The 26,921-nt window shown below is 42.6% G+C and overlaps 2 protein-coding genes and 1 long non-coding RNA gene across 4 annotated transcripts; 2 read left to right on the top strand and 1 right to left on the bottom strand.

Moving 5' to 3' along the window:
• On the bottom strand, positions 1–11,481 carry hunk (hormonally up-regulated Neu-associated kinase). The gene is made up of 9 exons (XM_028594791.1): positions 10,768–11,481; positions 7,580–7,872; positions 6,732–6,787; positions 6,217–6,352; positions 5,960–6,087; positions 4,445–4,571; positions 4,060–4,228; positions 3,687–3,849; positions 1–2,298 (listed from the first exon to the last, which is right to left on the bottom strand). The coding sequence occupies exons 1-9, from the start codon at positions 11,005–11,007 to the stop codon at positions 1,550–1,552; spliced, it is 2,061 nt and encodes a 686-aa protein (XP_028450592.1). The 5' UTR covers positions 11,008–11,481; the 3' UTR covers positions 1–1,549.
• LOC114566385 (uncharacterized) lies at positions 8,843–26,302 on the top strand. Its single transcript, XR_003694056.1, has 3 exons — positions 8,843–8,854; positions 11,113–11,115; positions 25,733–26,302. It is a non-coding gene; the product is annotated as an uncharacterized LOC114566385 (long non-coding RNA).
• scaf4a (SR-related CTD-associated factor 4a) lies at positions 12,544–25,500 on the top strand. 2 transcript variants are annotated; one of them, XM_028594790.1, is made up of 19 exons: positions 12,544–12,622; positions 15,194–15,277; positions 15,407–15,451; positions 15,546–15,707; positions 15,865–15,997; positions 17,100–17,236; positions 17,356–17,532; positions 17,725–17,795; positions 18,427–18,511; positions 19,107–19,283; positions 19,456–19,529; positions 19,672–19,862; positions 20,430–20,530; positions 20,876–20,989; positions 21,086–21,242; positions 21,375–21,502; positions 21,895–22,048; positions 22,392–22,547; positions 22,665–25,500. In XM_028594790.1, the coding sequence occupies exons 2-19, from the start codon at positions 15,206–15,208 to the stop codon at positions 23,792–23,794; spliced, it is 3,264 nt and encodes a 1,087-aa protein (XP_028450591.1). In that variant the 5' UTR covers positions 12,544–12,622; positions 15,194–15,205; the 3' UTR covers positions 23,795–25,500. The 2 variants fall into 2 exon arrangements, with proteins under 2 accessions (XP_028450591.1, XP_028450590.1); XM_028594789.1 differs by lacking the exon at positions 12,544–12,622 and adding an exon at positions 13,280–13,590.
• Positions 26,303–26,921: the final 619 nt, after the last annotated feature.

Here is a 26,921-nt window from a genome sequence, read left to right as displayed (position 1 = left end):
TGGATTCAGTATAAATTTTTAAAATACTTTATACAGCATAGAAATCTCTTGACACTCAAAGAAAACCATCCATTACAAAATCTTACAAAAGACCACCCCCCCCTTGAGTCAGTATCAATCTCAGTGTCAACCAAAAAAAAGGTACAGACAGTGACACAATTTAAAATGGTGACAGTACAGTACGACTCGTGAAATATTGCATGCAACTTTTTCATTTGGACAGGAAGAGATTTTACGGTATCTTAACACGAGAAGCCTCATGTGCCTGTGGAAGCCTTTTTGTCAAATAGTTTTATGAAGCAACTAAGACGTGAAAATGTCGGGTCGGTAAACATGTTACAATCCCTTCATACAGAATAAGTGACAGGAACACGGAGTCGTACTGTTATTTACAAGCACAGTTTTCACATCACTCTCAGAGAGCTCTTGGCAAATACTTGTCATTGCAGTTAATACTTAAGACTATTGCACAAACTACAGAATTAAGACAAAAGGAAGTGAATTATTTTCATGGATGTATGTGATCCTTCCACGTTCATACCTCAGCCCTTGCCCTTTTTTTTTTTTTTTTTTTTTTTTTTTAAACTGACTGACCAGGCTGTGAGAAAGTCCTAACTAAGACTTTGACATTTTCTTGTGGGTTGTAGAGTTGATGTAACACTTGTATATAAAAAGTTAGAGCTGTGAATTATTATTAGTGTTGAGTTATAGTTAATGAGAATGCCATAAAAAGTGAGAGTATGACTCATCTCTTGGTACCTACTTCTATTTCAGTGTGTTGAATCTTATGGCACTAACGCTCAAGACACTGCAACGCGGTGGCAAAATCCACACAAGCATCGCACAATCGACTGCTGTTATACATTAATGTATGAATAATACAGTGAGGTAAAGGATGGTAAACACCGTTGTTACTTCAGGTTTTGGTTTTTAAGAATAGTGCAGTGAGCTTCTCCATCCAGGCAGCATTGAGGATACAGTGCCAGCTGGCTGGAAGTCAGTGGGTAGACTATCTTAGAGAGTGTTTTCACAGAGAAAAAAAACATTTATACACGTAATCAGGGTTAGGGTAAGAGTTGGGGTCCATTAGCTGGTGTGAATCAGTCTGCGGCTCAATTAGTAACCAGTTACAGCAATACTACATAAGAGAGTACCTCTTAACTTAGTCTATAATACAGTGTGTGTGTGTGTTTGTGTGTGTGTAATACATGATGTACCATGTGGATGTCCACTCTGGATCTAGGCCACAGCGAGATTTAGTCATTGCTCAGGGATCCGTTTCAAATCTCATCTTAGCGTCACCACTTCTTATTACATAATGAGAGCGGTAACGAGAGATACAATATTTTATACTCTCACTCAAACCTCTTTTTTTTTTCTTCTTTTTTTAAAATGATCAAGTCTGTCTTGAAAAGTGGCTCAGTCGCAATAAAGGGACAGTTCACAGTTCAAAAGGCCGCTCTGGAAGACCTCTCCAACTTAAACAAAATGTTGAGAGGGGCCTCGAGTTCAGTCTGTCTTTCTTTCATTTTCTTGTGTCGTGTATCCCTCAGCAGAGGGTCTTGAGTGCACCTGAAGCACAGAGGAGAGTCTGCATGGGGTAGGGAGGCGGGGACACCACTTCCTCAACGACCTGTTCTGGCCTGAAAGAGAACGGCTGCAGCTGGACCTTCTTCTTTAGGATCTGTCCAATTCCCATCGAGGGGAATTTGCTGCGGTGCGTCGGGCTGTCGGGATCGCTGCTGCTGCTGTTGGAAGGAGGAATGAATGCTGAGGTGGGGTTGAGGGGACTGAAGGCGGACTTTGGAGGGCTGAAAGCCGAGCTCCCCGGGGGGCTTCCTACAGTGCTGGGAGGGCTGCCGCTGGTGTCAGAAGAACCGCCCCAATCTGACGAGACACTCTTCTTGGGCTGCGGGTTGACAATGAGGACGGGAGGACTGGGGATCGTGGCCTTCTTCAAGTAAGAGGAGTCGGGTTGGAAGGCAGAGACGTGGCGCGGTGGGGACAGAGTCCCGTTGGTCAGCTTGTACCAGGGTGAGGCGGGGGTGTCTTCAATTTGCTCGGCTTTGGAGAGGGAGCCGAAGGAATGCATGCCGATCGGTGATGGTGCTGGCGGGGCAGGTATGTTGTGCTCTGGGCTCGTATTGACTTGTGGAAGGGTGGCCAAGCGCCTCCGTTGCTGAGGGGTGTTAGAAAAGAGAGGTTGGATCTCTAGATATTCCATGGAGGAAGAGGCGACGGTGCCAGGTGGTGCCAGAGGTGAATTGCGATGGCCACCAGTTATTGCACGCAATAAACCTGAGGAAGAAACGAGAAGCATTGTTACATTTCTGAAATGTTTTTGCTTAGCCGCCTGCAGGTGCACATTTTGGATGAGTGCCTTGCGTGTCTAGTTTCTATTATGTCACGTCAGTGAAGACATACCGCTCACTCTATTATCGGAGAGCATGTAACAAGCAGGTGTAAAAGGTACAGGAAATTTCTGTGTAAAGACCAGACCGTCCTGACATGCAGGATCCGGATCAGCCTGTGGGCTTTCTCTATACCACTTACAGGCAAACGAGGAGAGGGAAAGGAGCTTAAAAGGAACACGCCGACTTATTGGGAATTTAGCTTATTCACCGTAACCCCCAGAGTTAGACAAGTCGATACATACCCTTCTCATCTCGCCACCAGTGGCATCAGGCCAGCACAGAACATGCAGGTGAATGGTTCCAGTAATCCTACTTCTCCGAATTGTGACAAAAGTGACAAAATAACGCCAACATGTTCCTATTTACATGTTGTGATTTGTAGAGTCACAGCGTGTACAAAAAAAAATGTAACATGAGACACAGCCATCTTCTAACCCAAACCGGGAACTATATTCTCAGACAGGCTTGCTGCAAAGCCAATCATTCCGCACAAGTACTATATTCTTCCGCCTGAGAATATAGTTCCCGGTTTGTTTACAGTTAGAAGAACGCTGTGTCTCATGTTACATTGTTTTTTGTACACGCTGTGACTCTACAAATCGCAACAGGTAAATAGGAACATGTTGGCGTTATTTTGTCACTTATTCGTAGCAGTAGGATTACTGGAACCATTCACCTGCATGTTCTGTGCTGGCCTGATGCCGCTGGAGCCGCCAGACAGCCTTACAGCACACACGGTGATGAAAAGGGTATGTATGGACTTGTCTAACTCTGGGGGTTACGGTGAATAAGCTAAATTCCCAATAAGTCGGCGTGTTCCTTTAAGCCCCAACTTTGCCCCTGGCTCCTAGCCACCTCACTTGTAAGTAGTGTGACTCAGACAAATAATATACTTACTTCTGTAGTACTATTAGTAATACATTAAATTTAAAAAGTGTTTGTGTGTTTGCCCCTACGATTGACTGGAAACTTGTCCAGGAGGTTTCCTCCCAGATGGGTGGGTGGGTGGGTGGGTGGGTGGGTGGATGGGTGGACAGACAAACGGATGGATGGATGGATGGATGGATGGATGGATGGATGGATGGATGGGGGTAACTACTTATGTGTGAAGAACATGCATGCTCAGTCAACCTACCCTGTATGAATAAAGGTAAATAAAATAGACAGAATAAATAAAGTGGTACTTTTTAAAACAAATATACGGTATCTTATTATCTTTTTCTTTTTTTGTTCTAATTTTTTTTTCCTGCACTGCACTTTATGATCCCTCACCTGTTCTGTGTTTCTTCTCCTTGCTGGGCCCCTTGGCAACTGCCAGGTAGACGGGCGTCTGCTTGGGGGGTATAGTGAGCTTGTCCACGTGCTTCCTCCACTGGGTCTGGAAGTATTCGCTTTTCTGCTTTTCTCCTTTCTTATTTTCTTGAAACTGCATCTCCTAAACAGACGGGACAAACCACACATTACAACAACCCTAAGAATTTGACAAACCTGTTGTTGTGTAACCAGTTGTATCCCCTCATAATTCATGCTCTCTTGTAACTTTTCTAGACACGGAAAATTAATTCAGGTAGAGTGTGTCTTGTGTTTCCTTTACCCTCTGTCACTGAGACTGGCATGGGACAGGTTTTAGCAAAGATTTCCTTACCCTGTACTCTTTAGAGAGTCTCTTCATTTTCTTGTTGAGGAGGAAGTAGACAGCAAGAGTGTGGCAGGCGCGGTTGGTGAGGACAGCGCTCAGCACCTCACTGTGCTTGTAGCTCATCTTCTCCGTCATATGCAGCAACACTGTGTGGTTTATTTCCTCAATGTGGATCCTGGACACAGAAATGGAATGGAGAGCAAGAAGGTTAATGCTTTGTGATGCTTTAAATTGAATGCAATTAGAATATCAGTTTGAGAGAGAGAGAGAGAGAGAGAGAGAGAGAGAGAGAGAGAGAGAGAGAGAGAGAGAGAGAGAGAGAGAGAGAGAGAGAGAGAGAGAGACTAAACTAGAAGACCTACTGCTGCAAAAGGCAATCTTTAAACTCTACCTGTTGAGGTACGGTGCCCCTGTGTTCTTGTTGGCCAGCTGTAGCCAGGAATCAGCCATCACCTGATGGATATTGGGACGCTTGTTGGGATCTGGCTCAAGAAGCTTCTTCAGAAGACAGATGGCAGCTAAGACAGAGATAGGGAAAAGAAATATTAATAAGCTGCCACTGGTGTTCTACTTGCTGCATAGAGGAACGTTTTCCAATACTGAAACATGTTTTTACATTACATATTTTTCTTCAGATATGTGACTGCTCTTTTGGTTGACAACTATGGGACTGAATACTAATACTCACTTCTCTGCCATCCAGCACACCCCTTAACTGTTTGACTAGTTTTTATTAGTTGGAGCAGAAGTAGGCTACAAGTTTCACAATCCCTTGGTCCTCTCACAGTGCACAACAAACTTGGCCTTCATCCTACTCATCATCTCTCAATCTGTTATTACGTCAGACAGATAAGACCGATGAGATGACACACCATCTATGTCATTAGCTTGATTAATAGTTAACTTACATAACTGGGTTAAGCCATCCCTTACTGGTATTAGGGTGACACTGTTGTAACAGGAGTAGCATCTGTGGTATGAGCGTAGCTACTTCCAGCGAAGAATAAACACACCTGTGTTCCGGTTTATTAAAAAAAAAAAAAAAAAAAATAAAAACAGGGCGCTGCCTTCTCAGGAATTCTGACAAACTGAGGCAACTTCATGCAGTCCCAGCGACTTCACAGGAAAAGTTAGATAATACATAATTACAAAGATAAAACCTGCTATTAATTTTGAACAAAAACCAACTGCAATTTGGATAGTGCACTTGTTTACTCGTACTGTGCCAACAAGCTGCCACGTTCTTTCTTGAGAAATGCTTATCAGCAATGCATCAGTGAGTTCTTTGTTGTCTGCAGCGCTGCACTAATCAGCTGTTTAACTTCTCAGTGAACTCACTGATCGGTTTGCTTACTTTTAGGTAAGCAGGGTGTCTGAAGGCTGCGTTTCTCTTAGGAAGATTTAAAAGAGACGTAATAAAGAGTCTTAATCAAGGAGTTTCAAATCACAAAGACACATCTGATTTATTAATTGGATAAAACTTTTGCCATTTCCTAATTTTTGTTATTTGCTTCTTATTTAATCTTTTTAAAAAAAAAAAAAAAAAAAAAAAAAAGCTTCTAAAAGCAGAGTGTCAGAGAGCTTGTTTATTAAAGCCTGTTGGATAGCCAGACAAAAAGCTAAACAAAGAAGGCTACTGACAGTCATTCCAGCAAGTCAGAGCAGCCTATAATCAATAATTTTCTATTGGCCTTTCTTGCATCTCTTGGCAGACCGGAACATCAACATTCTTTCTCTCACATGCAATCATAACCTAAAATTATCTTGTTTACACGCTATATATATTTCTCATGTCAGTTTAATCCTGAGGAATGGTAGCCTACATAGTAGACGAGTTGATAGAGGAATGCCTTGTAATCTCTGATTTATCACATAGTTGCGCATTAATGCTTGCGTTAGTGTTTACCTGTGGAGAGCGAGGGAGGTAGAGGGTTCATCTCTTTGTCCACCATCTTCTGGTGCAGGGCTCGGAGACTGAAGGGCTCCACGGTGAACGGCAGAGTCCCAGTCAACATGGCATACATGTTCACGCCACTGGAAGATCAAAATACACACTTTAGCTCGGACTGCACTTGTGAAATAAACAAATGTATTTAAATAAGTTGATATTTGGCAACAATTGATTACATTTGTGAGGGAAAAAAAAAGGAGTAATGCACTCACATGGACCAGACATCCACCTTCGGCCCGTACTTCTTTCTGGAGAGCAGCTCTGGGGCGGCGTAGGCCGGACTTCCACACTGGGTGCTGAATGGGTCGGAGTATCCCAAGATGCCTGCGCAGTTACTGAGGCCAAAATCTGAGGGACAGAAGAACTGGGGTGAGTGTTGTTTCTGGGTTTGATCACTGTCTTTTCAGCTCACTTATTAAACTAGTCGCACCGTCACAGTGTTACACACACACACACACACAAACGGAAGCAGATTAGCACTAAGGTGAGAGCTTGTAAGGGTTTTAACAGGACATTTAATTGCTCTTAGCTCCTCACCACATGCGGGACACTGTGATACTCTGCATGTCCCACTCCAACTGACACAATTTTTTCTTATTAAATTAACTAATGGCATTTCAGCAGGTTTAATTCACAGGAAATTAAAAAGAAGCAGCAGCATTGCACTGAACAAGGAAAAGAAACCGATATGAGCGAAATACTGTAAATGTAAGAGCTTTTGAGTTACCTATGAGCTTTATGTTGTCCTGCTCATCCAACAGAAGGTTTTCTATCTTCAGATCCCTGTAAGACAAAGAGGGTCAGTGTTTACATTAGAACAATCATCACACAATGTACAAGCAGGAGAGGTAACCCCCACCCCCCCTGCAAGCCCCAATACATACACACATGCCCCTCCCAATGTGGGTCACGCTGACTGATTTTCAGGGTCTATTGTGTGCCTCCAGATCCCTCCTTAGTCTTAAAAATCCTGTTATACAGTTATCTACATAGGCCATCTCTCCATGATAGAAATTTTAGTTCCCAGGCTCTGAGCGACAAATAATTGAATATTCCCAGGAAGAGCTTTGTGAAGTTTATATCTGAAATTTGATTTAGATGGAGTTTATATGTTGATTTTTTTCCCCTGAATCGAATCAAATCAAACATTTTATCATGAGATTGTACAGCAGTATTTGTGGGAGAAATGCACTGGACTGATTAATATCGGTGCACAGTGCATGGAAATCCAGCTGCTATATTTTTAATAAATCATATCTACTTTTTATAAAAATTCTTAGCAGCTCCCATAGAAACCTCTTAAAGCATGGCAAAAATGGTTGTTTGTGGATTAACACTTATGTGCACAATTTGGACTTAACTCAGACTTTTAGAAAGAGGATCATGTCTCCGAGATCTTAAAGTCAGCTTTAACCCATAAATGGCACAAAGCTTTATCTAGCTATGGATGGTAAACCGTCAATAGAGGCATTTGTACAAATTCTGCTCTAATATTGGTCAGCAATCTGTATGGGGCTCTGTGTTTATTTTTCTCTCTCTGCATTTGTCTGCATTGTTTCAAGTGTATTTTATTACCTGTGCACCACGCCTGCCCTGTGCAGGTGCTCAACGGCCAGCACCAACTGCCGGATGTATTTCTGAGTCTCCCGCTCATCCAGGCGTTTCTTGTCGTAGATGCGGTTCATGAGGTTCCCGCCGGGACACAGCTCCATCACCAGGTAGTAGCTGTTCTCGGTCTCCAGGATGTCCAGCAGCTGTGTGATGTTGGGGTGGCGGATCATCTGCTGGATGTGGCCCTCCCGCCGCAGGTTCTTGGTCACATAAGAGTCCTTCTTGGCCTTTCGCTTGTCGATCACCTTCACCGCCACCTGGAGAAATTGAGACAGGAGAGAGAAAGATAAGAGGTGAGGAACTAATTTTAGACAAAGCACTGACTTGGTAGGATATTGTGAGTTACACCCATGGAGAATAGAGCACTAGTGCACTACTGAGTCAGAGAGAGAGGTTTTCACAGATTCGTAGTGTAACAGGTGACAAGCTTCTCAGTCTCCATTGCAGGGTACATAACTCGACACTGCCCTTTCCCCTCACAGCTGCTCCCAATGTGGGGCAACCCAGGCGCTATAGGGCCTGAGGCAGCAGGGGGGGGAGGTATGCGTGTGTGTGTGTTGGAGGAGTCACTGAACCATCATAAACCAGGGGAAAAGAAAATATTACCCTTTCTGTTGAGAAGGCGCCAGGGCCAAATGGACAGTTGATATTCCCCCATTTGCCACAGAGTTTAGTTGCAACAAAACACACATGAGGAGCAGCGACAAATGTAGAAAGGAGACCTGGGAAGGATAAGTAAGTAGGGCTCATTTTCTGACGCAGATTCAACAGATTCCCAGGCAGGGGTGTTAAGTTTTTTCTTTAATTACTCATCCTAGCGTCGTCTTTCTATGTTTTCTCTGTCCTTGTTGTCTCCTCATAAAAGCCACAGAACATGTCCTTTATGACAAACACTTCCTTCTGTAGGTAATTACATTCAATAACGTACCCATCTACTCTATTTCATCCTTTCCCCGTGTCACCTTGTATCCCGTCTAGACTGAGTTCAAGAGCATGGCTACTATACACAGCAAATCATCTCAAGGAGAGCCCACAGACATGGAAAGGCATGACCAGTGAAACTAATCACCATATCCATTAATGAAATGGTGAGGGCCAAAGTGGTTGTGTGTGTGTCTTCTCTTTCTTCTGTCCTTCAGCTTGTCTCTTTTATACTTTCGTCCTTTTATCTCTGATAATTCATTCACCTCTGACAACCTTTCTACAGCTGCTAATTAAACCTGGCTGTTTTAATAGTATGTTTAGCCTGATGATGTCTTTTGTCTCCCTTCTTGTGTGTGTGTGTGTGTGTGTGTGTGTGTGTGTGTGTGTGTGTGTGTGTGTGTGTGTGTGTGTGTGTGTGTGTGTGTGTGTGTGTGTGTGTGTGTGTGTAGCAGTCACAATACAGTAGTAGATGGTGTTTACGCAAGGCAGCGTGGATAAGAAAGGGGGTGTAGGATATGTATGGGGGGGTGGGGCACTGTATTTACAGTAGGCTGATCTATATGTGGAGGGGGAGTTGGGGATATAGAGGGGGAGGGGTGCGCCCAGCCAGGGGGCTTCTGGGGGATTCAGTTGTTTATCAGGCGGCCCTCAGACAGAAAAGAGAGGAGGTGGGGGTAGTATGGAGGGGAAAGTGGGTTACAGACATCAAAAACACATGCATATGACCTCCCCAGCCCCCTGATGATGACAGCTCCATCTCTCAACTCTCCTCACTTTCATACCCCCTGCCTGTAAACACACACACACACACACACACACACACACACACACACACACACACACACACACACACACACACACACACACACACACACACACACACACACACACACACCCTTAACTGACTTTCTAGTGATGCTAAAAAAAGGTTCTGGGAGTCCTCCCATACTGTATTTTCTTTCCCCCTTCATACCTTATTGCTTGGATAAACTCCCTTCCCTCCTCCCCCCTCCCCAGTGCCTGTTGGACCCTGAATAAGAGAGAGTGAGAGAGAGTGTAAAGAGAGGGAGAGCATGTGCTGTGCGATTGCCAGCGTTTGCATCATCCTTAACAAAGAGGGCGAGGGAAGAGGAGAGGAGTGCTTTCCTTTCCCCTCACAGAAACAGAGGGGGGGGCACAGGATGAGCTAATAATGAATAAATATGCATTTTTTCACTGGCACATATTCTGTTGTACACATATACAAACAACCATGGGTCTACATATAGGGACACATAAGGACAAGAGGGTATATTTTTTTCCTATATGCAAATGTTCTGGCTGCCCCTCAAAACAGCTTGAAGAGACAAAGGCAACGAGTGGCCAATGGTGGCCCATATCAAAGCCCTGCGCTGGCAGAATCATAATGAGACTGAAGCCCATTTATCAACGACATGATTTCATATGCAAGTAGCAGCTCTGCTCTCTCATAGGCCAGCCAATTTTCCTCTCTGTCCCTATCACAGGCTCGCGCGCCCACAGCGGTGAGATCACCACCAGCAGCAGCAGACAAAGAAGAGGTTCGTAAAAAGCCACAGATCGCACAACTAGTTATCCAACACACGTTAGGGAAAGGACAGGCAGCTCTCTTTGTCTCTCTGGCACACACAAAAAGTAAATATTGCCACTGGAGCTTGGCTAGAAAACAAGCCCTGCTGTGCGTATGGCTGAGTTCAACAGCTGGTGGTGCCACATGAGCTCATTAACAAAGCTCCCCATTGCAAACAGGGCTGATCACTTTCTCTGACAAAGCTAAGAACTAATTAGACACGTTGCAAAATCATAAAGTATGGCTAAACTGTCAATATGAACAGGTGAGCAGTTTATCGGTTGACCTGCAGGCAAGTGACAGCTGACACTGTCCACTGAAATGAAATTCGAAACCATATCACCACATCCCCATTACCATGCTGCATGCCACTGATTATCTTAAATGTTAAAACTTAGCCTATGGCCTACAGTCAGAACAAACTCAGTTTTCTAAAAGAAAAGAAAAAAAGTTAGTTTTCCTCAAAAAAGTTTTTATTTTTGAAGTGCAAGAAATCACGAGGCCTTAATTCACTTTAATTCTGATAGCATGTTATAGGATCGCACATTGCATTAAAATAAAGCCAAGAAAATAGATTAGACCTACACACAATTAAAACAAACCCCGTTGCATTTCCACTTAATGATCCCCGCAGTCTTACCTTTTCTCCAGTCAACGCATGGAGACCTTCTCTAACTTTGGCGAACGATCCTTCTCCCAGCTTCCTCCCGATCAGATAGTTCCCGACCCGTTTGGTGTGATAAAAGTTCTTGAGGATGTCCGCCGCAGGACTGCATAGAGAGGCCGGGAGGACGTTGTCATTCCCGGCACTATTTGGGGTTTTGCCCTCATATAGGCCTAACCCGTGGCTGTTGTCTACTACCATGTCGGCAACTGGCATCACAGCTGCCTTGTCAAATGTCCCCTTTTAACAAGGGATAAAATCACGCACCTGGTCCCTTTCCCACCTTTAAGGCGGGTATTAAATGCTTAACGTCCGGCAAAGTGCGTTAACTCCGGTCCGTCTGCGTCTTGCCCCTAATACAAATTAAGGGAACGGGAGCTTGCGCCACCTGTTCGCCCAAAGCATCCAGTGAGCGCACTCAGCAGATTCCGAGACGAGTCGTGATTAGTGTTATCAGCTTGACATGACACAGAAAAAATGTCAAACTCAATCATGGAAAGTGAAATTAAATGACGCAACCTGTATTAATACTTGTGAGGGTTTAAAAATAAATAATCTGTAGCTCAGTCAGAGGTAGGCTCTTACTCGGCGTCCCTGCTCCATGCACCTATGTCTCCTTGAATAGTGTGCAGGCAGCGTGTTTTTCAGTTTGAACTGACTTTGCCGGTCATATGGGTGGGCGTTACTTAGTGTGAGGGTGGGAAAAAAAAGAAAAACACACAACCCACACGGTGGTGGTAGCCGGGGTAATTTTCAATCCAATCAGCGCAGGCGGGCGGAGCACATGTGAGAACAAGGGGGACAACTGCACCCGGTACCGCTGGCCGCCGTTTCGTATGGTGCGCTCAGATTGTACACAGCTATGAACAAAGAATATGTGTGTGGTCGGAAGAGATAGACACACTGTCAATACAAATATTTCGATTTTTCTTTTTGTTTATTCTTGTAACAAAATGTCTGTCTGTCTGTGTTGTGACTTTATTGTCAGGTTTATTTGGGTAGAATGGGCGTAAAGGCACCAAATGTTCACGTGCTGTGCACCACGCAGGCTAAAATTCCTTAATTACACATAGAGGCGTTGGTTACATATAGTGGCAATACATGATCATAAATAAATGTCTGAGTCTGTGAGAAATGGTCAATTTCATGTAAGGGGTGACATTATCTATTGCCGTTTTTCACTGTGTTATTGGTTGTTGCTGAACTAGGAGTTGGAGTTCTGCCAACAATAGAAAGTTGTAGGCTACTCCAGTAGACCAGTGGCAGACAAAAAAAAAGCGTCTTCCTCCTGCTTGTTGAGGTGTCACTGGCCTAATTAACATGGTGTTTATCTCTCAGAGGAGAACACCTACAGGGAGGGGCAACAGTTTGAGACATATTTTTCTTCCTGTAGCTATTTGGCTTCAGCTCAGCTAATCTGACCTAATCTGATTATATTATATGTTTTCCTACAGGAGCTGAACAAAATGACAGTAACACCTGACAATACAATGAAGTTCAATATCCCTGCAATAGTACTACTACCAATGTGAAGATTATGTTTTTTTGTTGTTTTTTTAGTCTGTGTCCGAGAGGTGTTGATTCAACTGTGGTGTTTTATGAGGCTAGAGTTTGTGGTGTTACTGCATCAGATTTAATTGTATACAGGTGTGCTCGGTTTTGTTATCCCTTGTATGGATTCCTATAGGAGTTAGAATAATACATCTGCACATACAGTTTGACTTGCCTGCTGGACCATGCTTTCTAGACATCAAACCAGACACCCAGACATGAAAGCAAATGTACAAGTATACTACCATCTATTGGAGTAATTTCGTACTACAAGAACAGAGTGAGACTGCATCCTTGTTGAACTTTTTCATTCTGCATTTTCATCTATTCGTTAGTTAAATTATTATTAAAGCAAGTAGTCTGTGGATTAGTCCTTGGAGTTACAGCATCCTGTAAAATAAAGATAGCCTACTTGGATATCCATAAAGGTGACCTGTTCAGGGGGGAAACAGAGTGGTAATTGTGACCAAGTTATTTAATTTGAAGATAATGATTCTCAATTTAAAGTATACTTTTAAATGTTGCACATATAGACCTAGTTTAAAGGTTTAAAAGTGATTATTTAACTAAACGTTACTCCTTCTGACTTGGAAAAGTCATAGTTATTCTATATTTTTTATATATATATATATATATATATATATATATATATATATATATATATATATATATATATATATATGTGTGTGTGTGTGTGTGTGTTAATAACTCATTCAAGTTGTATTTTGCTTAATCCCAGAAACATCAGGTGATGATGACAAGTTTATTAGGAATTTACACATAAAAAAAGCAAGTATATCTTCAACTTGGTTGGTTTAATCTGGGGTCATGTACAGTAGTAGCCTACAGTAATAATGATTGGTATCTGCGAGTTGGTAAAATATAACATTGCATGAGAAGTCTGTGTGTGCAGCCTGCCTGATGAGCACCTGAATATAACCATGTTCAAAAGGACACACCGTGGACAATCCTGTCCCATGCCCTGTCCACCAATTTTAAATCCCTACAGCACTCCGCCATCCAGTGGACCAAACCTAGAACAACACAATTGAATCCCATCATGCTTTGCCGTGACTGCCGACCCGAGAGCTACCGATGCTAGGCTAACTGCCGTTAGCTAACGGGGAGCGGACATGTTGTACCGAGCCTTCTTTGAATAAACATCGCTGTAAGCGGGGGATCGGGAATTAAGGGGAGAGCTCATAGCGTTGGGCAATCATGGATGCCGTCAACGCCTTCAACCACGAGGTAAGCTGCCTGCAGGGCTCGCTGAGACCCCGAAGTCACCGAGTCTGGCGGCGCTGGTCATGGTGCTGTGTTGCTCTGGAGCTAGTCGAGCAGGACTGACCAATGGGCCTGCTCGGCGAGCTAGCTGGACTTGTCCATCTTACCTGGCTTGGGCTTACTGAGTTAGCGTTTGTGTTGTAGCTAACGTTACACCTGCAGCGCGATTAATGTTGGTACTGAAACAAATTATTGCCAACTAACGTTAGCAAGCTAACGCGACGTTAGCGAGTCCACCTTGGTTTACAAAGTTCGCTAAGTTGGTAAGACCAACGTTTATGTTAGCTTGTGGGAGCATGGTTTCCAACATTGTTGTTGGTAACAATGGTACTGGCAAACACACTATCCTGTTGTTATTGTCACAATGCAACCTTACACAATGTGCATAACCGCTTCGGTGATATGCACAGTCCGTTTGCTTAGAAACCAAGTTGCTGTAAGGCCTGTGGACTGGTTGTTGCTGTTAGATGCCCAGTCAAAAAAAGACAGGTCAAGTCATTTTCTGCTAATGGGCTTTTTAATCCTTGAATGAAACGTTAACACTTACCACTGCTGGGCCCGATGAGACTGAGTGGGAAACGCACAAACTTGTAATAGTAGTATCATAGAGCAGTCCTGATATTTGTTTGTTGCACCACACCATCATAACCCCTAGAAGCGGATTCTGATGGATCATGGAATATGCTTTGCACTTTCAATAGCAGTTTCTGTTTGGCACAGGAGAAAGTAATTGTTATTTATGGATGTAAAACACTGTTAGATATAACCTAATATACTAGCCTACATGACAAACATGTCAGTGTATACTTCACATACCTGTTAAATAAGAAAACATGTACTTAAGTGATGTTTAAATTAGTTTCCCTCAGGCACTGGGCCATTTAGGTTAGTGCAAAATTAGCAAAGGTCCTATTGCACCACACAGCTTAACTGTGTATAGTTTATTTATTTATTTTCATCTTACTGTAACAAGGCTGTATCTTGTAATTTTATTTATTGTAAGTTATGCTGCTGTGTGTGTTGTGTAACCAACTGCAAAATGTATCATTGTCCCCTCAGACCTGAGGAGGAATTGTAAAAATTCTATTTTACAAAACCACATGACAGTTTGAAGTGTCTACACGTGTCAAGGCTTTGTAGCAGATGGAAAATGAAAGTGGTAAATGATAGAAGTGAAAGATTTCTTGCATTTACTGTTTTTTAAGCACAAAGCTTTCATTCCTTCATGCCACCATGGGAAACATGTTTCCTTACTGTGCATATGACAATAAAAACGTTGGAAGTTTGAATTTTTTTAGCGATTCATCCTCAATACAACAATCACACAGGATATAGAGACAGTGAAAAAGTCCACTTAACCAATAGTGCCACCCTTCAGCTCAACAACCGTGGCAACCAATAAAAGATCAGTAATCCAATTAACAAATTGCATGAAATCAAAGCAATGGAGTAGAAATGATTGGCATCACCTCTGAAACTTTGCAAGCACTGTCCTCTCAGTGTTGTTTTTTTTTTTTTTCCTTATGACCCTCCCATCTCACTCATCTATCATCTACTCTGTCTCTAGTTGTTCTCATTGATGGACTCCAAGCCCCCAATCTCTCGGGCAAAGATGATCTCCATCACCAAATCGGCCATCAAAGCTATGAAAGTAAGAATGAGTTTGGCATTCTTTCGTTTTGAGAGTTACTTCTATATTCATTTTAATGATATTCTCTGTATGATATGAGGCTACAGTATATGTACATGATAACATGTTCACTTGCTTCTCTCTTCTCAGCTCTACAAACATGTGGTCCAGATTGTGGAAAAGTTTATCAAAAAGGTGAGACAAGCCTGTCTAAATCCAGTTATCATCCATGTTCACCTCACCAAACATGAATAAACCCAAATCTGTTTTCTATTTCTGCTCTCTCCAGTGTAAGCCTGAGTACAAGGTAGCAGGCCTGTATGTGGTGGATTCTATTGTTAGGCAGTCCAGACACCAGTTTGGATCAGATAAGGATGTGTTTGGCCCAAGGTTCACCAAAAACATTACAGGAACCTTTGAGAACCTCTGCCTTTGCCCAGTAGAGGACAGGGTAAGAAAGAAAAGAGTTGGTGAAAATTCACTGTGATGAATGTTGTGGACTGTACCAAATTGGGGTTAAAAGATTTTGTCCTCGCTAATGACAAATGCTAGTCAGTATTGTGTCGTCTCCTTTACCTGTTTCCTTGCTTTGTTATTCCCTTTTGTAGAGTAAGATTGTGCGGGTGTTGAACCTGTGGCAGAAGAATGGGGTGTTCAAGATTGAGGTTATTCAGCCCCTCCTCGACATGGCAGCTGGCTCTAGCAGTGCTGCTGCACCCTACACAGGCTCAGATGATCCAGGTGATTTGTGTGTTTGTTAGGGTTGGGTATCGTTTTTTTTTTTTTTTTTTTTTTTGCGATACCGATACTAAAACGAGTGTGTTTTTTGCGACAACAGCAGGCAGTGGCCTAAAAATAGTTTGTGGCTAGCTAGTAGAGTGTCTTTAACTGTTGGACGTCCCGGTGTTGGAGTCCTCTACAGCGAAGTACAGTCACACTTTACACCCTTTTGCATTTTAACCGTGTTGAAGCCAGTTACTAGTAACCGGTAGGCTAACGTTACCTGCTGTCAAGCGTAGTCTTAACTAGTGTCCCATGCAGCAATCTTTCTGTTGCCCCTACCGTCCGTTTCGGAGCATCAGCGAGCAGCGCAGGCATTTAAGTGGCACCGGAATGAGGCCCCGAAATCCGCGTTGCTATTCGGTCCGGTAGATAGCGGTCATTTAGGCATCGGTGCCGTATTAGCATCGGCTCTCGGTACCCAACCCTAGTGTTTGTACTGTACACATGAGGCAGTAGTGATTACTTTAAGACCATGATATTGTTTTTAAATTTTTTTTATTTTTATTTCTTTATCAGCACAATTTCCTAACTGCTGAGTTATTGCATTCAGTAGTGAAAATAATCCATGTTTGCTTAGTGGAGAAAGTTGTAAATGTTTTTTTTTTTTTTTTTAAACTTATATTGCATAAAATCTCCCGATTCGTTATCAGGTCTTCAATTCGATATCACGATGCATCAAATAAATTTTTTAATTAAAGCCATATAGGATATTTAATTCATAGCTTTTCAAGCTTCATAAACAAAACATTCTGCAGTGCTCGAATACTAAATAAATTGGATACATAAAACTACAGCACTGAGCACATGGCACTTCCTGAATGTGCAAAACATAACTGAATATGTAAACAGGTTGTTAGGCATACATTAAATTGTAAACAGAAATAATCGATTATGGCCCGGCTGATTATCGATGCATGTCCGCGACTCGATGCATCAATTATTTGATTAATTTCAACACCTCTACAATTTAATGTTGATATGCTTCACTGTCAGTATGCTGGCATTTAAAGGCATCTGTGTGCTGCTCACACACATGTTCATGCTACGTCTCTTTTCTCAGGTTCTTCCCCACCTCCAGCCAAAGAGCCAGTTACTGCGGTAACGGCAAACTCCACCACGGCATCTGCTGCTCAGCTGCAAAACTCTGATGCCTTTGCTGCTGTCGCACAGCTCTTTCAGTCCACACAGGGTCAACAGGTGTGTGTCTGTGTCATAAGCTTTGACCACAGTCATTTTGCTTGTATTATCGTTGCTTGCACATCTCTTAGACCCTCACTACTACAACTCTTCTTTCAATCTGTCAATGGCATTTTTAGCTTCAGCAGATGCTCCAGAACTTTCAGCAGCAGCCAGTGAAGTCTGACACCAACCCTCAGCCTCCTGTCCATACCAGTCAAACACAGGCCCAAAACATAACCACTGGCCTGGGCACGGTCACCCCGCAACCGCCTCTGCCCACCCAAACCGCCCAGCAGAAGGCAGCGTTTGACAAGGTAGCAGTGCGTTTTTTGTATTTGCATATGCAATCAACAGCTAAATATACTCTGAACATCATTTTAGAGGGCAGGCACTGTTTAGACACTTTGTAGGACAGTGCTTGGAGTATAAGTTCTTTAAGGCTGTACAAGCTCTTCCATGTTAAAAACTACAACATCTGTGCCCTAAATTTTATTTCTCGCCCTCAGAAATTGCTGGACCGTTTTGACTATGATGATGAACCAGAAATTGGAGAAGAAATGTCATCACAGGCCTCCTTGTAAGCCCTTGATTTGTCATACTGCATAGTGTTTCCCCTTGGTTGATTGCTTAAGCCTGTCGGAGGGGGGGAGGGGAGGGGAGGCTGCTACCACCACTACAAAGTCTGTTCTCAAATCAACACTTTAAAGTTTCTTTAAATATTTCTCAGTTCATTTTCGAAATCCACATAAAATACTCTTTACATCAACATCAATTGCAAACAGTGTTTGGCGCAGTGTTCACGCCACATAAAACGCTACATTACATCTAGCAAACTTCACAGAGAACAATGAGGGCAAAACCGCGTCACCAATCTGTTTTAACCGTTTTAATTTTCTGGTCCAGCTCAGCCAAAAATACAAAAACACCGAATCCGTCAGCGTGACGTTAACTACCGAGCCTGTTTTTTTTTTAGCAGTTTGACAGACAGACAACAGACAGTTGTTGTCCCGTTCATGGATTCAAGGCAGTGCGTCGCTGCAGCTCGTGGCTGGGCACCGCTGCAGAATAAATATAGTGGAAACGCAATCGATATTTGGCATTAAAAAAAAGTACAATTATAGGGGAAACGCTGCAGCATCTCTGCAAATCCAATAAGTGGGAAATGAAATTAAAGCTGTGAAGCTAATGGGGTATTTTTATCATCACAGTATGCAACAGCCTCCAGCCTTCCCACAGCACATGGAGCACTTTAAACCGTCGATGATGAACGTGTTGCAAGGCCTCTCGCAACAGGTACAAGTACAAACATTTGTAATTGTAAAATAACTCCTCTTTTCTGACAAGTCCATCCAGCTAATTCTTTGATCTTTGTTTTCTTTTTGTCATTTTTACTTTAAACTTTAAAATGCTATCAAATTTAAGTTTCCTATCACTACAATTATTTAAGCTTGTGTTAGAACAATAGGGTTACATAACACATTTACGATATACAGTATCATTTCAATTCAGTTTTATTTATAGTGTCAAATCACAACAGAAGTTATCTCAGGACGCTTTACAGACAGAGTAGGTCTAGACTACACTACAGACCCAGCAGTTCGCCCCCCCAAGAGCAAGCATTTGATGCAACAGTGGCAAGAAAAAACTTCCTTTTTAACATGCTGAAACCTCACACAGACCCTGGCTCTTGGTGGGCGGCCTTACTATATGCTCTTTTTAAAAAAAAAAAAAAAAAAAGAAGTAACACATAAAAATATTACAATCAAATGTAGGGAGGGATAAAAAAAAAAAACTACCTTTTTCTGTAAAAGTAATTTTATATATATATATATATATTTGGAAAACCTTGTTGTACTTGCACACTATTTATTCCAGTTGTCTTTCTCAGGTTCCTCTCCCTCCTAACGGCCAGCTTCAGGCCTATGGCTTACCGCCAGGACAAAGCTTCCCAGTTATGATGCCTCCTATGGGGCATGCTTTGCCAGGGCAGACCCTCCCTGGTTCTACTGGGCCTCCAGGCTTCTCAGGGGTATACCCAGCCCACAATGCAGCCCAGCAACAACAGGTAGACTTAACAATAGTACGAAGGATATATGTAAAATCTTAGAAGCCAATAAAGTAAGTGGGTAAAGTAAATTTTTATATTTGCATTAAAACTAAAATCTGATGCCAGCTTAATGTGAATATTTAAATGTGTGCATTGAATCATAATCATGGCTTTTTCTGTACCATATCAGGATTTGTCAATGGATATGGACCGTTCATCTATGAGGGATGGCAGACATGGTCGACGATCACACTCAGGCTCCAGGTAAGCATCTGAAATGGGATCTGATTGATTGATCTGGTTGCAACAATGTAAATTGCTCTTCACCGTTTATTTTGTTAAGCTTATCAGTGCTTATTTATTGTGAGCATATCATATTTATTTTTATTTATTTTTTTCTCTCCAGGTCTCCAAAGCGGAGGAGGTCCAGGTCTAATTCCCGTACACGGCGATCCAGGCACAGGCGATCGCGCTCGCGCTCCAGAGACCGGCGTCATCACTCCCCACGCTCTCGCTCGCTGGAGCGCAAGGAGAGAGAGAAGGAGAGAGAGCGACGGCAGAAAGGCCTTCCGCCACCCAAGAGCGAGACACTAAGCAGTGAGTCATAATCTATTTATGGGTATATTTATTCAAGTATATGGACCTGAAATGAGTTGTTATATTGTGAGCTAGTCTCCATTGCCAGAATCATCTCCACAGCGCTGTGAAATAAGGTCTGGCTTCATCACACGTACATTCTGGGATAGGAGAAAAAATGCTTTGGGTTGTTTGCATTTCTTTATACCAATTACTGTTGTCTTGGGTGGCGCAAAGTTCCGGACTCAACGATGGTGGCTCTGCAAAATGGTCTCGGGAAGGAACTTGTTTTGGTGGAACATTTGCAACCCACAAAAGAAAACGCCACATAAAATATTAAATAAGGTTAACTGTTGACACAATACAGTGACACAAGCTATTTAAATTAGCTGGATACATGGTTATACGTAATTTGCTCTTACCAGTGTATCTCCGTGTGTACTTCGTCCATAGCAATCCCAGCTTATCGGTCCCAAAACGTCCCAGTTAGATATTAAATTCTCTAAACATATTCCTTGTTAATCTTTGCAATCATTTCCATCATCATTTTGCATTTTTAAGTTCTTACCTTTTCTGTCTCCTTTTCAGTTTGCAGTACAACTCTCTGGGTGGGCCAGTTGGATAAGAGAACTCAACAGCAAGACGTTGCCTGTTTACTGGAGGAGTTTGGGCAGATAGAGTCCATCAATGTAAGTGGACTAATATAGATCAGTAACATTGATCCAACTGTGACCACATCTTGTGTCTGTAACAATGACATTTGCGGTTTCTCATCCAAAGATGAGAATTACAGATGTGGGTGTCTTTTGGTCATAGTTAAGTGTGTGTGTGTGTGTGTGTGGGTGTGGGGGCAGCTCATAGACCCTGCTTTGTTGTTAATGTTTTATATTACATATTGGTTTTTTCAAACCTTGCCAAATGTTGTACTTGTTGATGAAAGGAACATAGTAAAATCATGAGATTCAGCTAACTAAATGAAAATCAGTCTCCTTGTTTTTTCCTCACCTGTCTGCTTGTCCTCCTCACTTGTTAAGATGATCCCTCCACGCGGCTGTGCCTATATTGTCATGATACATAGGCAAGATGCCTTCAGGGCTCTACAGAAGCTTAGTAGAGGATCTCACAAAGTGAACCAGAAAGCAATCAAGGTGAGTGAGCAACACAGACTGCTGCTTAGTAAAGAAAATCCAAAAGTAAAACTCAAATTGTCTTATCAAGAGTTGTTTTTGTATATTTCTTGCCAGATTGCTTGGGCTTTGAACAAGGGCATAAAGCCTGACTTTAAACAGTACTGGGATGTGGAGCTGGGTGTCACCTACATACCTTGGTCTAAAATCAGAGAGGCTCAATTGGAGGAGCTCAAAGAAGGAGGAATACTGGATGTGGACACCTTATCACCAGGTAAAAACTCTTCACAGACACATTAGGAAATCATACAAACAAATTAAGACACAAAATGCAATCACACGTGGGAAGTCCAGTTAGTCACACAGATCACAATAAATAAGGTCCTGTCGTGTCTGTCCTTTCCAGAGTGGAGTGGAGTGAGAAAGACTATTGGCCACCTGGAGGAACTCAACCACAACGGCCGTTCGGAGCCACAGCAGCCTGAGGAAACACAAGTATTACCTGGGGCTGCTGCAGCTGCTCCTCCTGCTCAGGTAAACGGCAACTGAAAGATGTTACCAGCTTACACTCTTTGGATTAGAGATAGGAGGATGTAATACTGTTATAAAATAAAATGTTGGTAAAATATCATTCTGAAACTTGATGTGATTGAGAGTACTTGCCTGCTGTTCTTTTGGGGATCTATGCAAATGTGTGTATGCTACTCAATCCGAAGGATAAGTTTGGAGGCCACCCTTATAATATTATGACAGGCTGGTGAGACGCCTGGTCCATACCTACTTTATAATAGACGAGGTAGCTTAGATAAGATGATTTTTTTGTTTGAAGTTACTTAGCTCCTGTGTTTCTCCAGAGTGCTACTGGGAAGGATAACGAATGACTTTCTCATTTGACATCTCCAGTAAATCCTTGTAAATGTTCTCAGGTTCCTCTGATGCAGCAGCCAATGGTTGGTGTGGGTTCTCTCCAGCCTCCTGTTTTTCCTGGTCCCATAGGCATGCCTCTGCCTTCCTTCCCCCCAGGCGTCCCCCCTCCTCCTTTCATCAGACCTGGCTTCAACCCCATGCAGATGCCTCCAGGTAGCACCTCATTCAGCTGCCGTCAAGCCCTTTCTCACTGGCTTTCATTCAGTTTCTCTCTCTTACTCACACAGTGCTATTCTTGAATGATGTTTATCGTAGTAGGAAGTGTGTAGTCGCTAAGTTTCGCTCGCCTTTTTAAATAAGAAACTGCAAAAATACGTACACTAGAAGAACACAAGCACAACACGCTGCTGTCTTTGCTCTTGCACCACAACAAAACACAACAGTCCACCTTTTCAGGGGGAATCGTCCAGTTGTTAATTCCACACCTGTTGACAGTTTCCACGCCAGCCCAGACAAGCTGAACCCTAACTAACTCTTTTCAACCCTCTTCTTCCAGGTTTTCCTCCCCCAGGTACCATGCCTCTTGGTCCCCCACCTCCCTCCAAAGGTGGAGTTGAAGACCCGCCTCTGGACCCAGCGGGTCTGGGCAACAGGAAAAATGACGAGGTCCTGGAGGGTCCCAACATCTTCAGCAATCAGATGGGGCCTATGGGTCAGTCTGTCTTTCTCTCAGAACTTCTTTTTTTCTCATTCTGCTCTATTGCTTTTGGTTAGTTATAAAAGTTGATTTAAAGTTAAAGCTGTATTTTGTATTTGTTTTCCCCATCAGGTAACCAGTTAGGTGGACCGCTGGGTTCTCTCCAAGGTGGTCCTCCAGGAAACCTCCAACCCCCTTCTGGTGGTCTGCTTGGCGCACGGCCTGGTATAATCCCACTCCAGCGTCCTCCGGTTCCCCCACCACCACACATGCAGCGCTTCCCTCCCCCCCACGGGCCACGACCCCCTCACCCCAACATGCCACCTATGCCACCACAGATGATGCCCAGAGGGCCGCACCCTCAAATGATGCAACATGACCCCCCTCCACCTAAAGGAGGCTTTGGGATGCTCCCTCCTCATAATATGAGAGCTCCTTTCCCTCCACATGGGCATGGCCCTCCTCCTCAAGGTCCTCCTCCTCCTTTTATCAGACCAGGGGGGCCTCGTGGTCCAGAGGGGCCGGAAGAAATGGATGGCAGACCATTCAGGGGAGACAGGCCTGGATTCAGGGACAGAGAGCCAGAGAGGGACAGGGACTGGGATCGAGATAGGGAGAGAGACAGGGACCGAGGTTTTGGAGGTGGAAGGCGTCCATTTGGTGATGGAGGGAGGGGTGGAGGTGGTGATAGAATGGATGGGAGGGACCGGCTCGGAGGCTGGCAGGAAGATGGAGGAGATCACAGGGGAGGAGGATGGGATAGAGACAGAGATCGGGACAGAGACAGACGGGACTGGAGGGAGAGGCGAAACAGCCTGGATAGCGACAGGGAGCGAGGGAGGGCTGATAATGGGGAGAGGGAGCGAGGGAGGGGAGAGGGAGGAGAGAGAGGACGGGTAGAAGGTGGGAGTCGAGAAAGAGGGAGAGGAGCTGAAGGAAAAGAAGTGGGGGACAGGCCAAGGCGGTCAGAACGGCGAGAGAGGACCACGCGTTGGGACAGGGATGATCGATTGGCCGAACTGGAAAACCTGGACAGATTTCAGACCTCTAACAGCACAGAGCAACCTCCTGTGACTCCTGTGGTTACTATGGAAACCAGTAAAGAACCAAGTGTGGAAGCTTCTGAAAAGAAGGCTGAGTCTGAACTTTTAGCTCCGTCCCCAGAGGTAAAAACTGCTGCAGAAGAACCGATGACCTCTGAGCCCTCACCTTCAGCTCAAAGTGAGCCCACAGAAACAAAAGAGGAAGCAGCAGCATCATAGACTGGCTCACTGCTCCTTCAGCCAGAGACTGCTGTGAACCACTGAAAGATAAAGAGAGGCATTTTTCACTATGATGGTCAGTCGCAACTCATGGCATATGAATGCTAGCTCGTCACAGTTTGTCAGTTGGTAATTGGCAGTTTCTGGGCACTAACATGTCTTGAAAACAAACATCTCCCACACGTGTTGTTAAACATATGTAAAATGGTTGTTTTCAGATTGTACGGCTTATGGTCAAATTTGACTTTGCATCTGTTTCTCCAAACACACGACCACATGAAAATCCGTTTGGCGCAATTTGCTGTTGTTAAATATTGGCTGTCAACTTTTTTTCCTGTAATTTGTAAGAATGAACGGAGTGCTTGCCTGTTAACTTAGCTCTGTCCATTTTAGGTTAATTTGAGCTTAGCTTTTATGTTTTTACTCAAGTTGGTTTGCAGGCGGAGTAAACAAATAACTTCTATGACACCATTTTTTTTTACTTCACTGCCTTATCTGTGTGATAGCAGGCACTCCTCAACAAAGTTCAATGTTCATTTTAAAACTTTTTTTTTAAATCTGCCAAAATGTCATGTCAAAACACTGAATATCTTTTCAAACAACTATATGATAATATAGGCACCATTATTTTTCTTTGTTTTCATCTCATCTTGTGTTTAATATCGGCTCATTATTGCAAGATCACAGCCAGTAAGGCACAGCTTTGAAAGGACTATGGTGGGGGGGGCTTAAAATCCAATCATGTTACTTGTAGGTGTTTGAATGGAAAAGGAAAAAGTACAAATTGTGGAAGACATGTCGGGGTAAATTACACTGAGAATTAGGTTTGGTACTTTGCTCACACAAAATGTTGAGCTCTTCTTTTGATTATTTGCCCACTTTTGACCCTTTGAACCACACTTTATTTCAGGCATAATAAATACGAGTACTGTCTTCATTCTACCAGACACTTGGTGCACATTTACTAGCCAATACCCAATGTCCTTAAAATATCCACTCTCAGTACATGATTTTATAAATTTCTATGTATTGTACTAGACTAGGACTGATTAGAAGCTGAGATTATTCTCAAAAGGTCTCTGAATCAGACATCTAAGTCATATTCTTTACTTTACTGATAACCGGAATTACACCCAATTCCTTGTGAAAAAAGGTAACACTCCGTCATTCATTATTATTTAGGTAATCAATATTGCTTCACATTCTTTGATCATATTATACTTATCCATATCACATTAAGCGTTTTACGTGTGCATATAATCATTGTTTGGTTACAAAAATATTGGGCAAATTCTAGGCGCTCAAAACCAAGGACTTAAACTGTAACGGTAATTTATTTTGCTTAACAGACTGATGTGCCATGAGGCATTTCAGATAAGACATTTCAACATAATATGCAGAAGAATTAAGAACGAAAGAAAAAGTAGGTCCAGATGTATCGTGGTACATCTCCCCAAGAATATTTTGGATGTAAAGAAATGTAATGATGTTATATAAGTGGACTTTGTTTCAGAAGTTTGATTGGTCTAGACCGAGAAATATTGGTATGAGAAAATAAGGATAAGTACATCCATTTGCAAAGAAATTGACTTGCACACAGATGAGCTGTTCAAAACTGCTGAAAAGAAACAAAGACATTTTTCTCTGGTTAAGTGGATTTTCATTAGCCTGAAATTGCCAGACCAAATTGCAAATGCCAGAACAAACAGGAGGTTGCAGATTTGTTTTGTGCCCATGCAAGATTTTTATCCTGGTTTCTGTTTAATGTCAGTTTTTTTTTTTAACTAACATTTACATCAAAGTGAAAGTAAAATTCTATTGGAAATTCTAGTATAGTAATTAGTACTTAGTCATTTTTTTCTGCTGTCTAAATTTCACACCCTTGCCTAAATGTGTATGTTATTATTCCGTTAAGGAATAAAGTAGAACCTTTTGTAGATTCCACAACAAATGTAGATGCCAGATTGGATTTTTGAGCATTGTGTATACACACAAGGCAGACTTGATAAGCTTTATGTTTTGGTGGACTTTTCTTTTTCCCATGTGTATGGAAGAAAGGGGGCAATCGCTTTGATCAGACAAAAGCACTTCTTCATTTGTCTCGTGTACGTCAGTCAAACTCGGATATAATTTTGTTGTGTCCACATGAAAATACAAAATTGTACCCTGTTGCTGGATTTTGTTTGGATTATGATGAACACAGCATTAAAACGTAGTGTCTGTTTCCCTGCAGACATACTGTATCTCATATTGACATATATGTTGGCATTTGAAGCTCAGATTCTGCAAGCCCAACTTCTGTTCTTGAATAATTTTAGGGGCCATGAGTGCAAAATTAAAGTGATTAAATGAGTATTGCTTGGGACACACTGCTGTAAATATGCTTGTATCACGGATGATTCAAAGGTGTAATGTTGATTGTTCATGATCTGTGATTCGTTTATCCGAGAGAAGCAAATTGACTTGGAAAGAACAACACAAGCCTCTTGCTTTAACGCTTTTTTTTTTTTTTTTTTTTTTTTTTAACTCCTAATGGTTTGAAAGTTGACAGATGTTTTTATGATTTGTTAAAAACACAAAAGACATGAACATAAAATCTTCAATATTTCAGCCAGAGGAAATTGTTTTTAATAAACTATTTTTGTACCAAATCATTTTGCTTGTTCAAATGATATTCTGTGCTTAACCCATGCTCAACCTTGGCACACATAATGGTCTGTTTAAATGTCACAGGCCTGATATGTACTGTGATTTTGGAGTATTTCAACTTATGATTACAAGTTGACCCTTAAAACAGGTAAGATTTATCATTAATTGTTAATAGTCTAGGTCTCAACAGCAAAAAGCTCATGTGACAGCAGACTTTGCAGCTCTCCAGCTCTGTGGAGATAGGTCTGGCAATACGAGACTATTGCAGCCCACACATTTCTTTCCAATAAATGTTCATCTATATGAAAAACCAGAAATGATGGCTTCAAATCTGCTTTGTACTAGTGTTGTACCGACCCCCATATTATTTAGTCATGCTCTTGGTGACAGAGACAATGCGCGTTTACCTTTCGCTTTAAGAGGCCTACTGACAGCCTTGCCCTGCAGCTTAGTTACTTTATATGGAACCAGGAGGAAT

The sequence above is a fragment of the Perca flavescens genome, chromosome 13 (assembly GCF_004354835.1).
Source record: "Perca flavescens isolate YP-PL-M2 chromosome 13, PFLA_1.0, whole genome shotgun sequence".
Classification (NCBI taxonomy): Eukaryota; Metazoa; Chordata; class Actinopteri; order Perciformes; family Percidae; genus Perca; species Perca flavescens.
Note: the sequence above shows the minus strand (reverse complement) of the source record. Positions and strands in the feature narration are given on the sequence as shown.

Bases quoted from the DNA above. Each gene is read 5' to 3' on its own strand.
- scaf4a (XM_028594789.1), top strand. From the start codon at position 13,561: ATGGATGCCGTCAACGCCTTCAACCACGAG. The intron at 15,452-15,545 runs GTGAGACAAGCC...TGCTCTCTCCAG, and splicing joins TGGAAAAGTTTATCAAAAAG to TGTAAGCCTGAGTACAAGGT. The intron at 19,530-19,671 runs GTAAGCATCTGA...TTTTCTCTCCAG, and splicing joins CGATCACACTCAGGCTCCAG to GTCTCCAAAGCGGAGGAGGT.
- hunk (XM_028594791.1), bottom strand. From the start codon at position 11,007: ATGCCAGTTGCCGACATGGTAGTAGACAACAGCCACGGGTTAGGCCTA. The intron at 6,353-6,731 runs GTAACTCAAAAG...TCTGTCCCTCAG, and splicing joins GGACAACATAAAGCTCATAG to ATTTTGGCCTCAGTAACTGC. The intron at 6,088-6,216 runs GTGAGTGCATTA...TTGATCTTCCAG, and splicing joins AAGGTGGATGTCTGGTCCAT to TGGCGTGAACATGTATGCCA.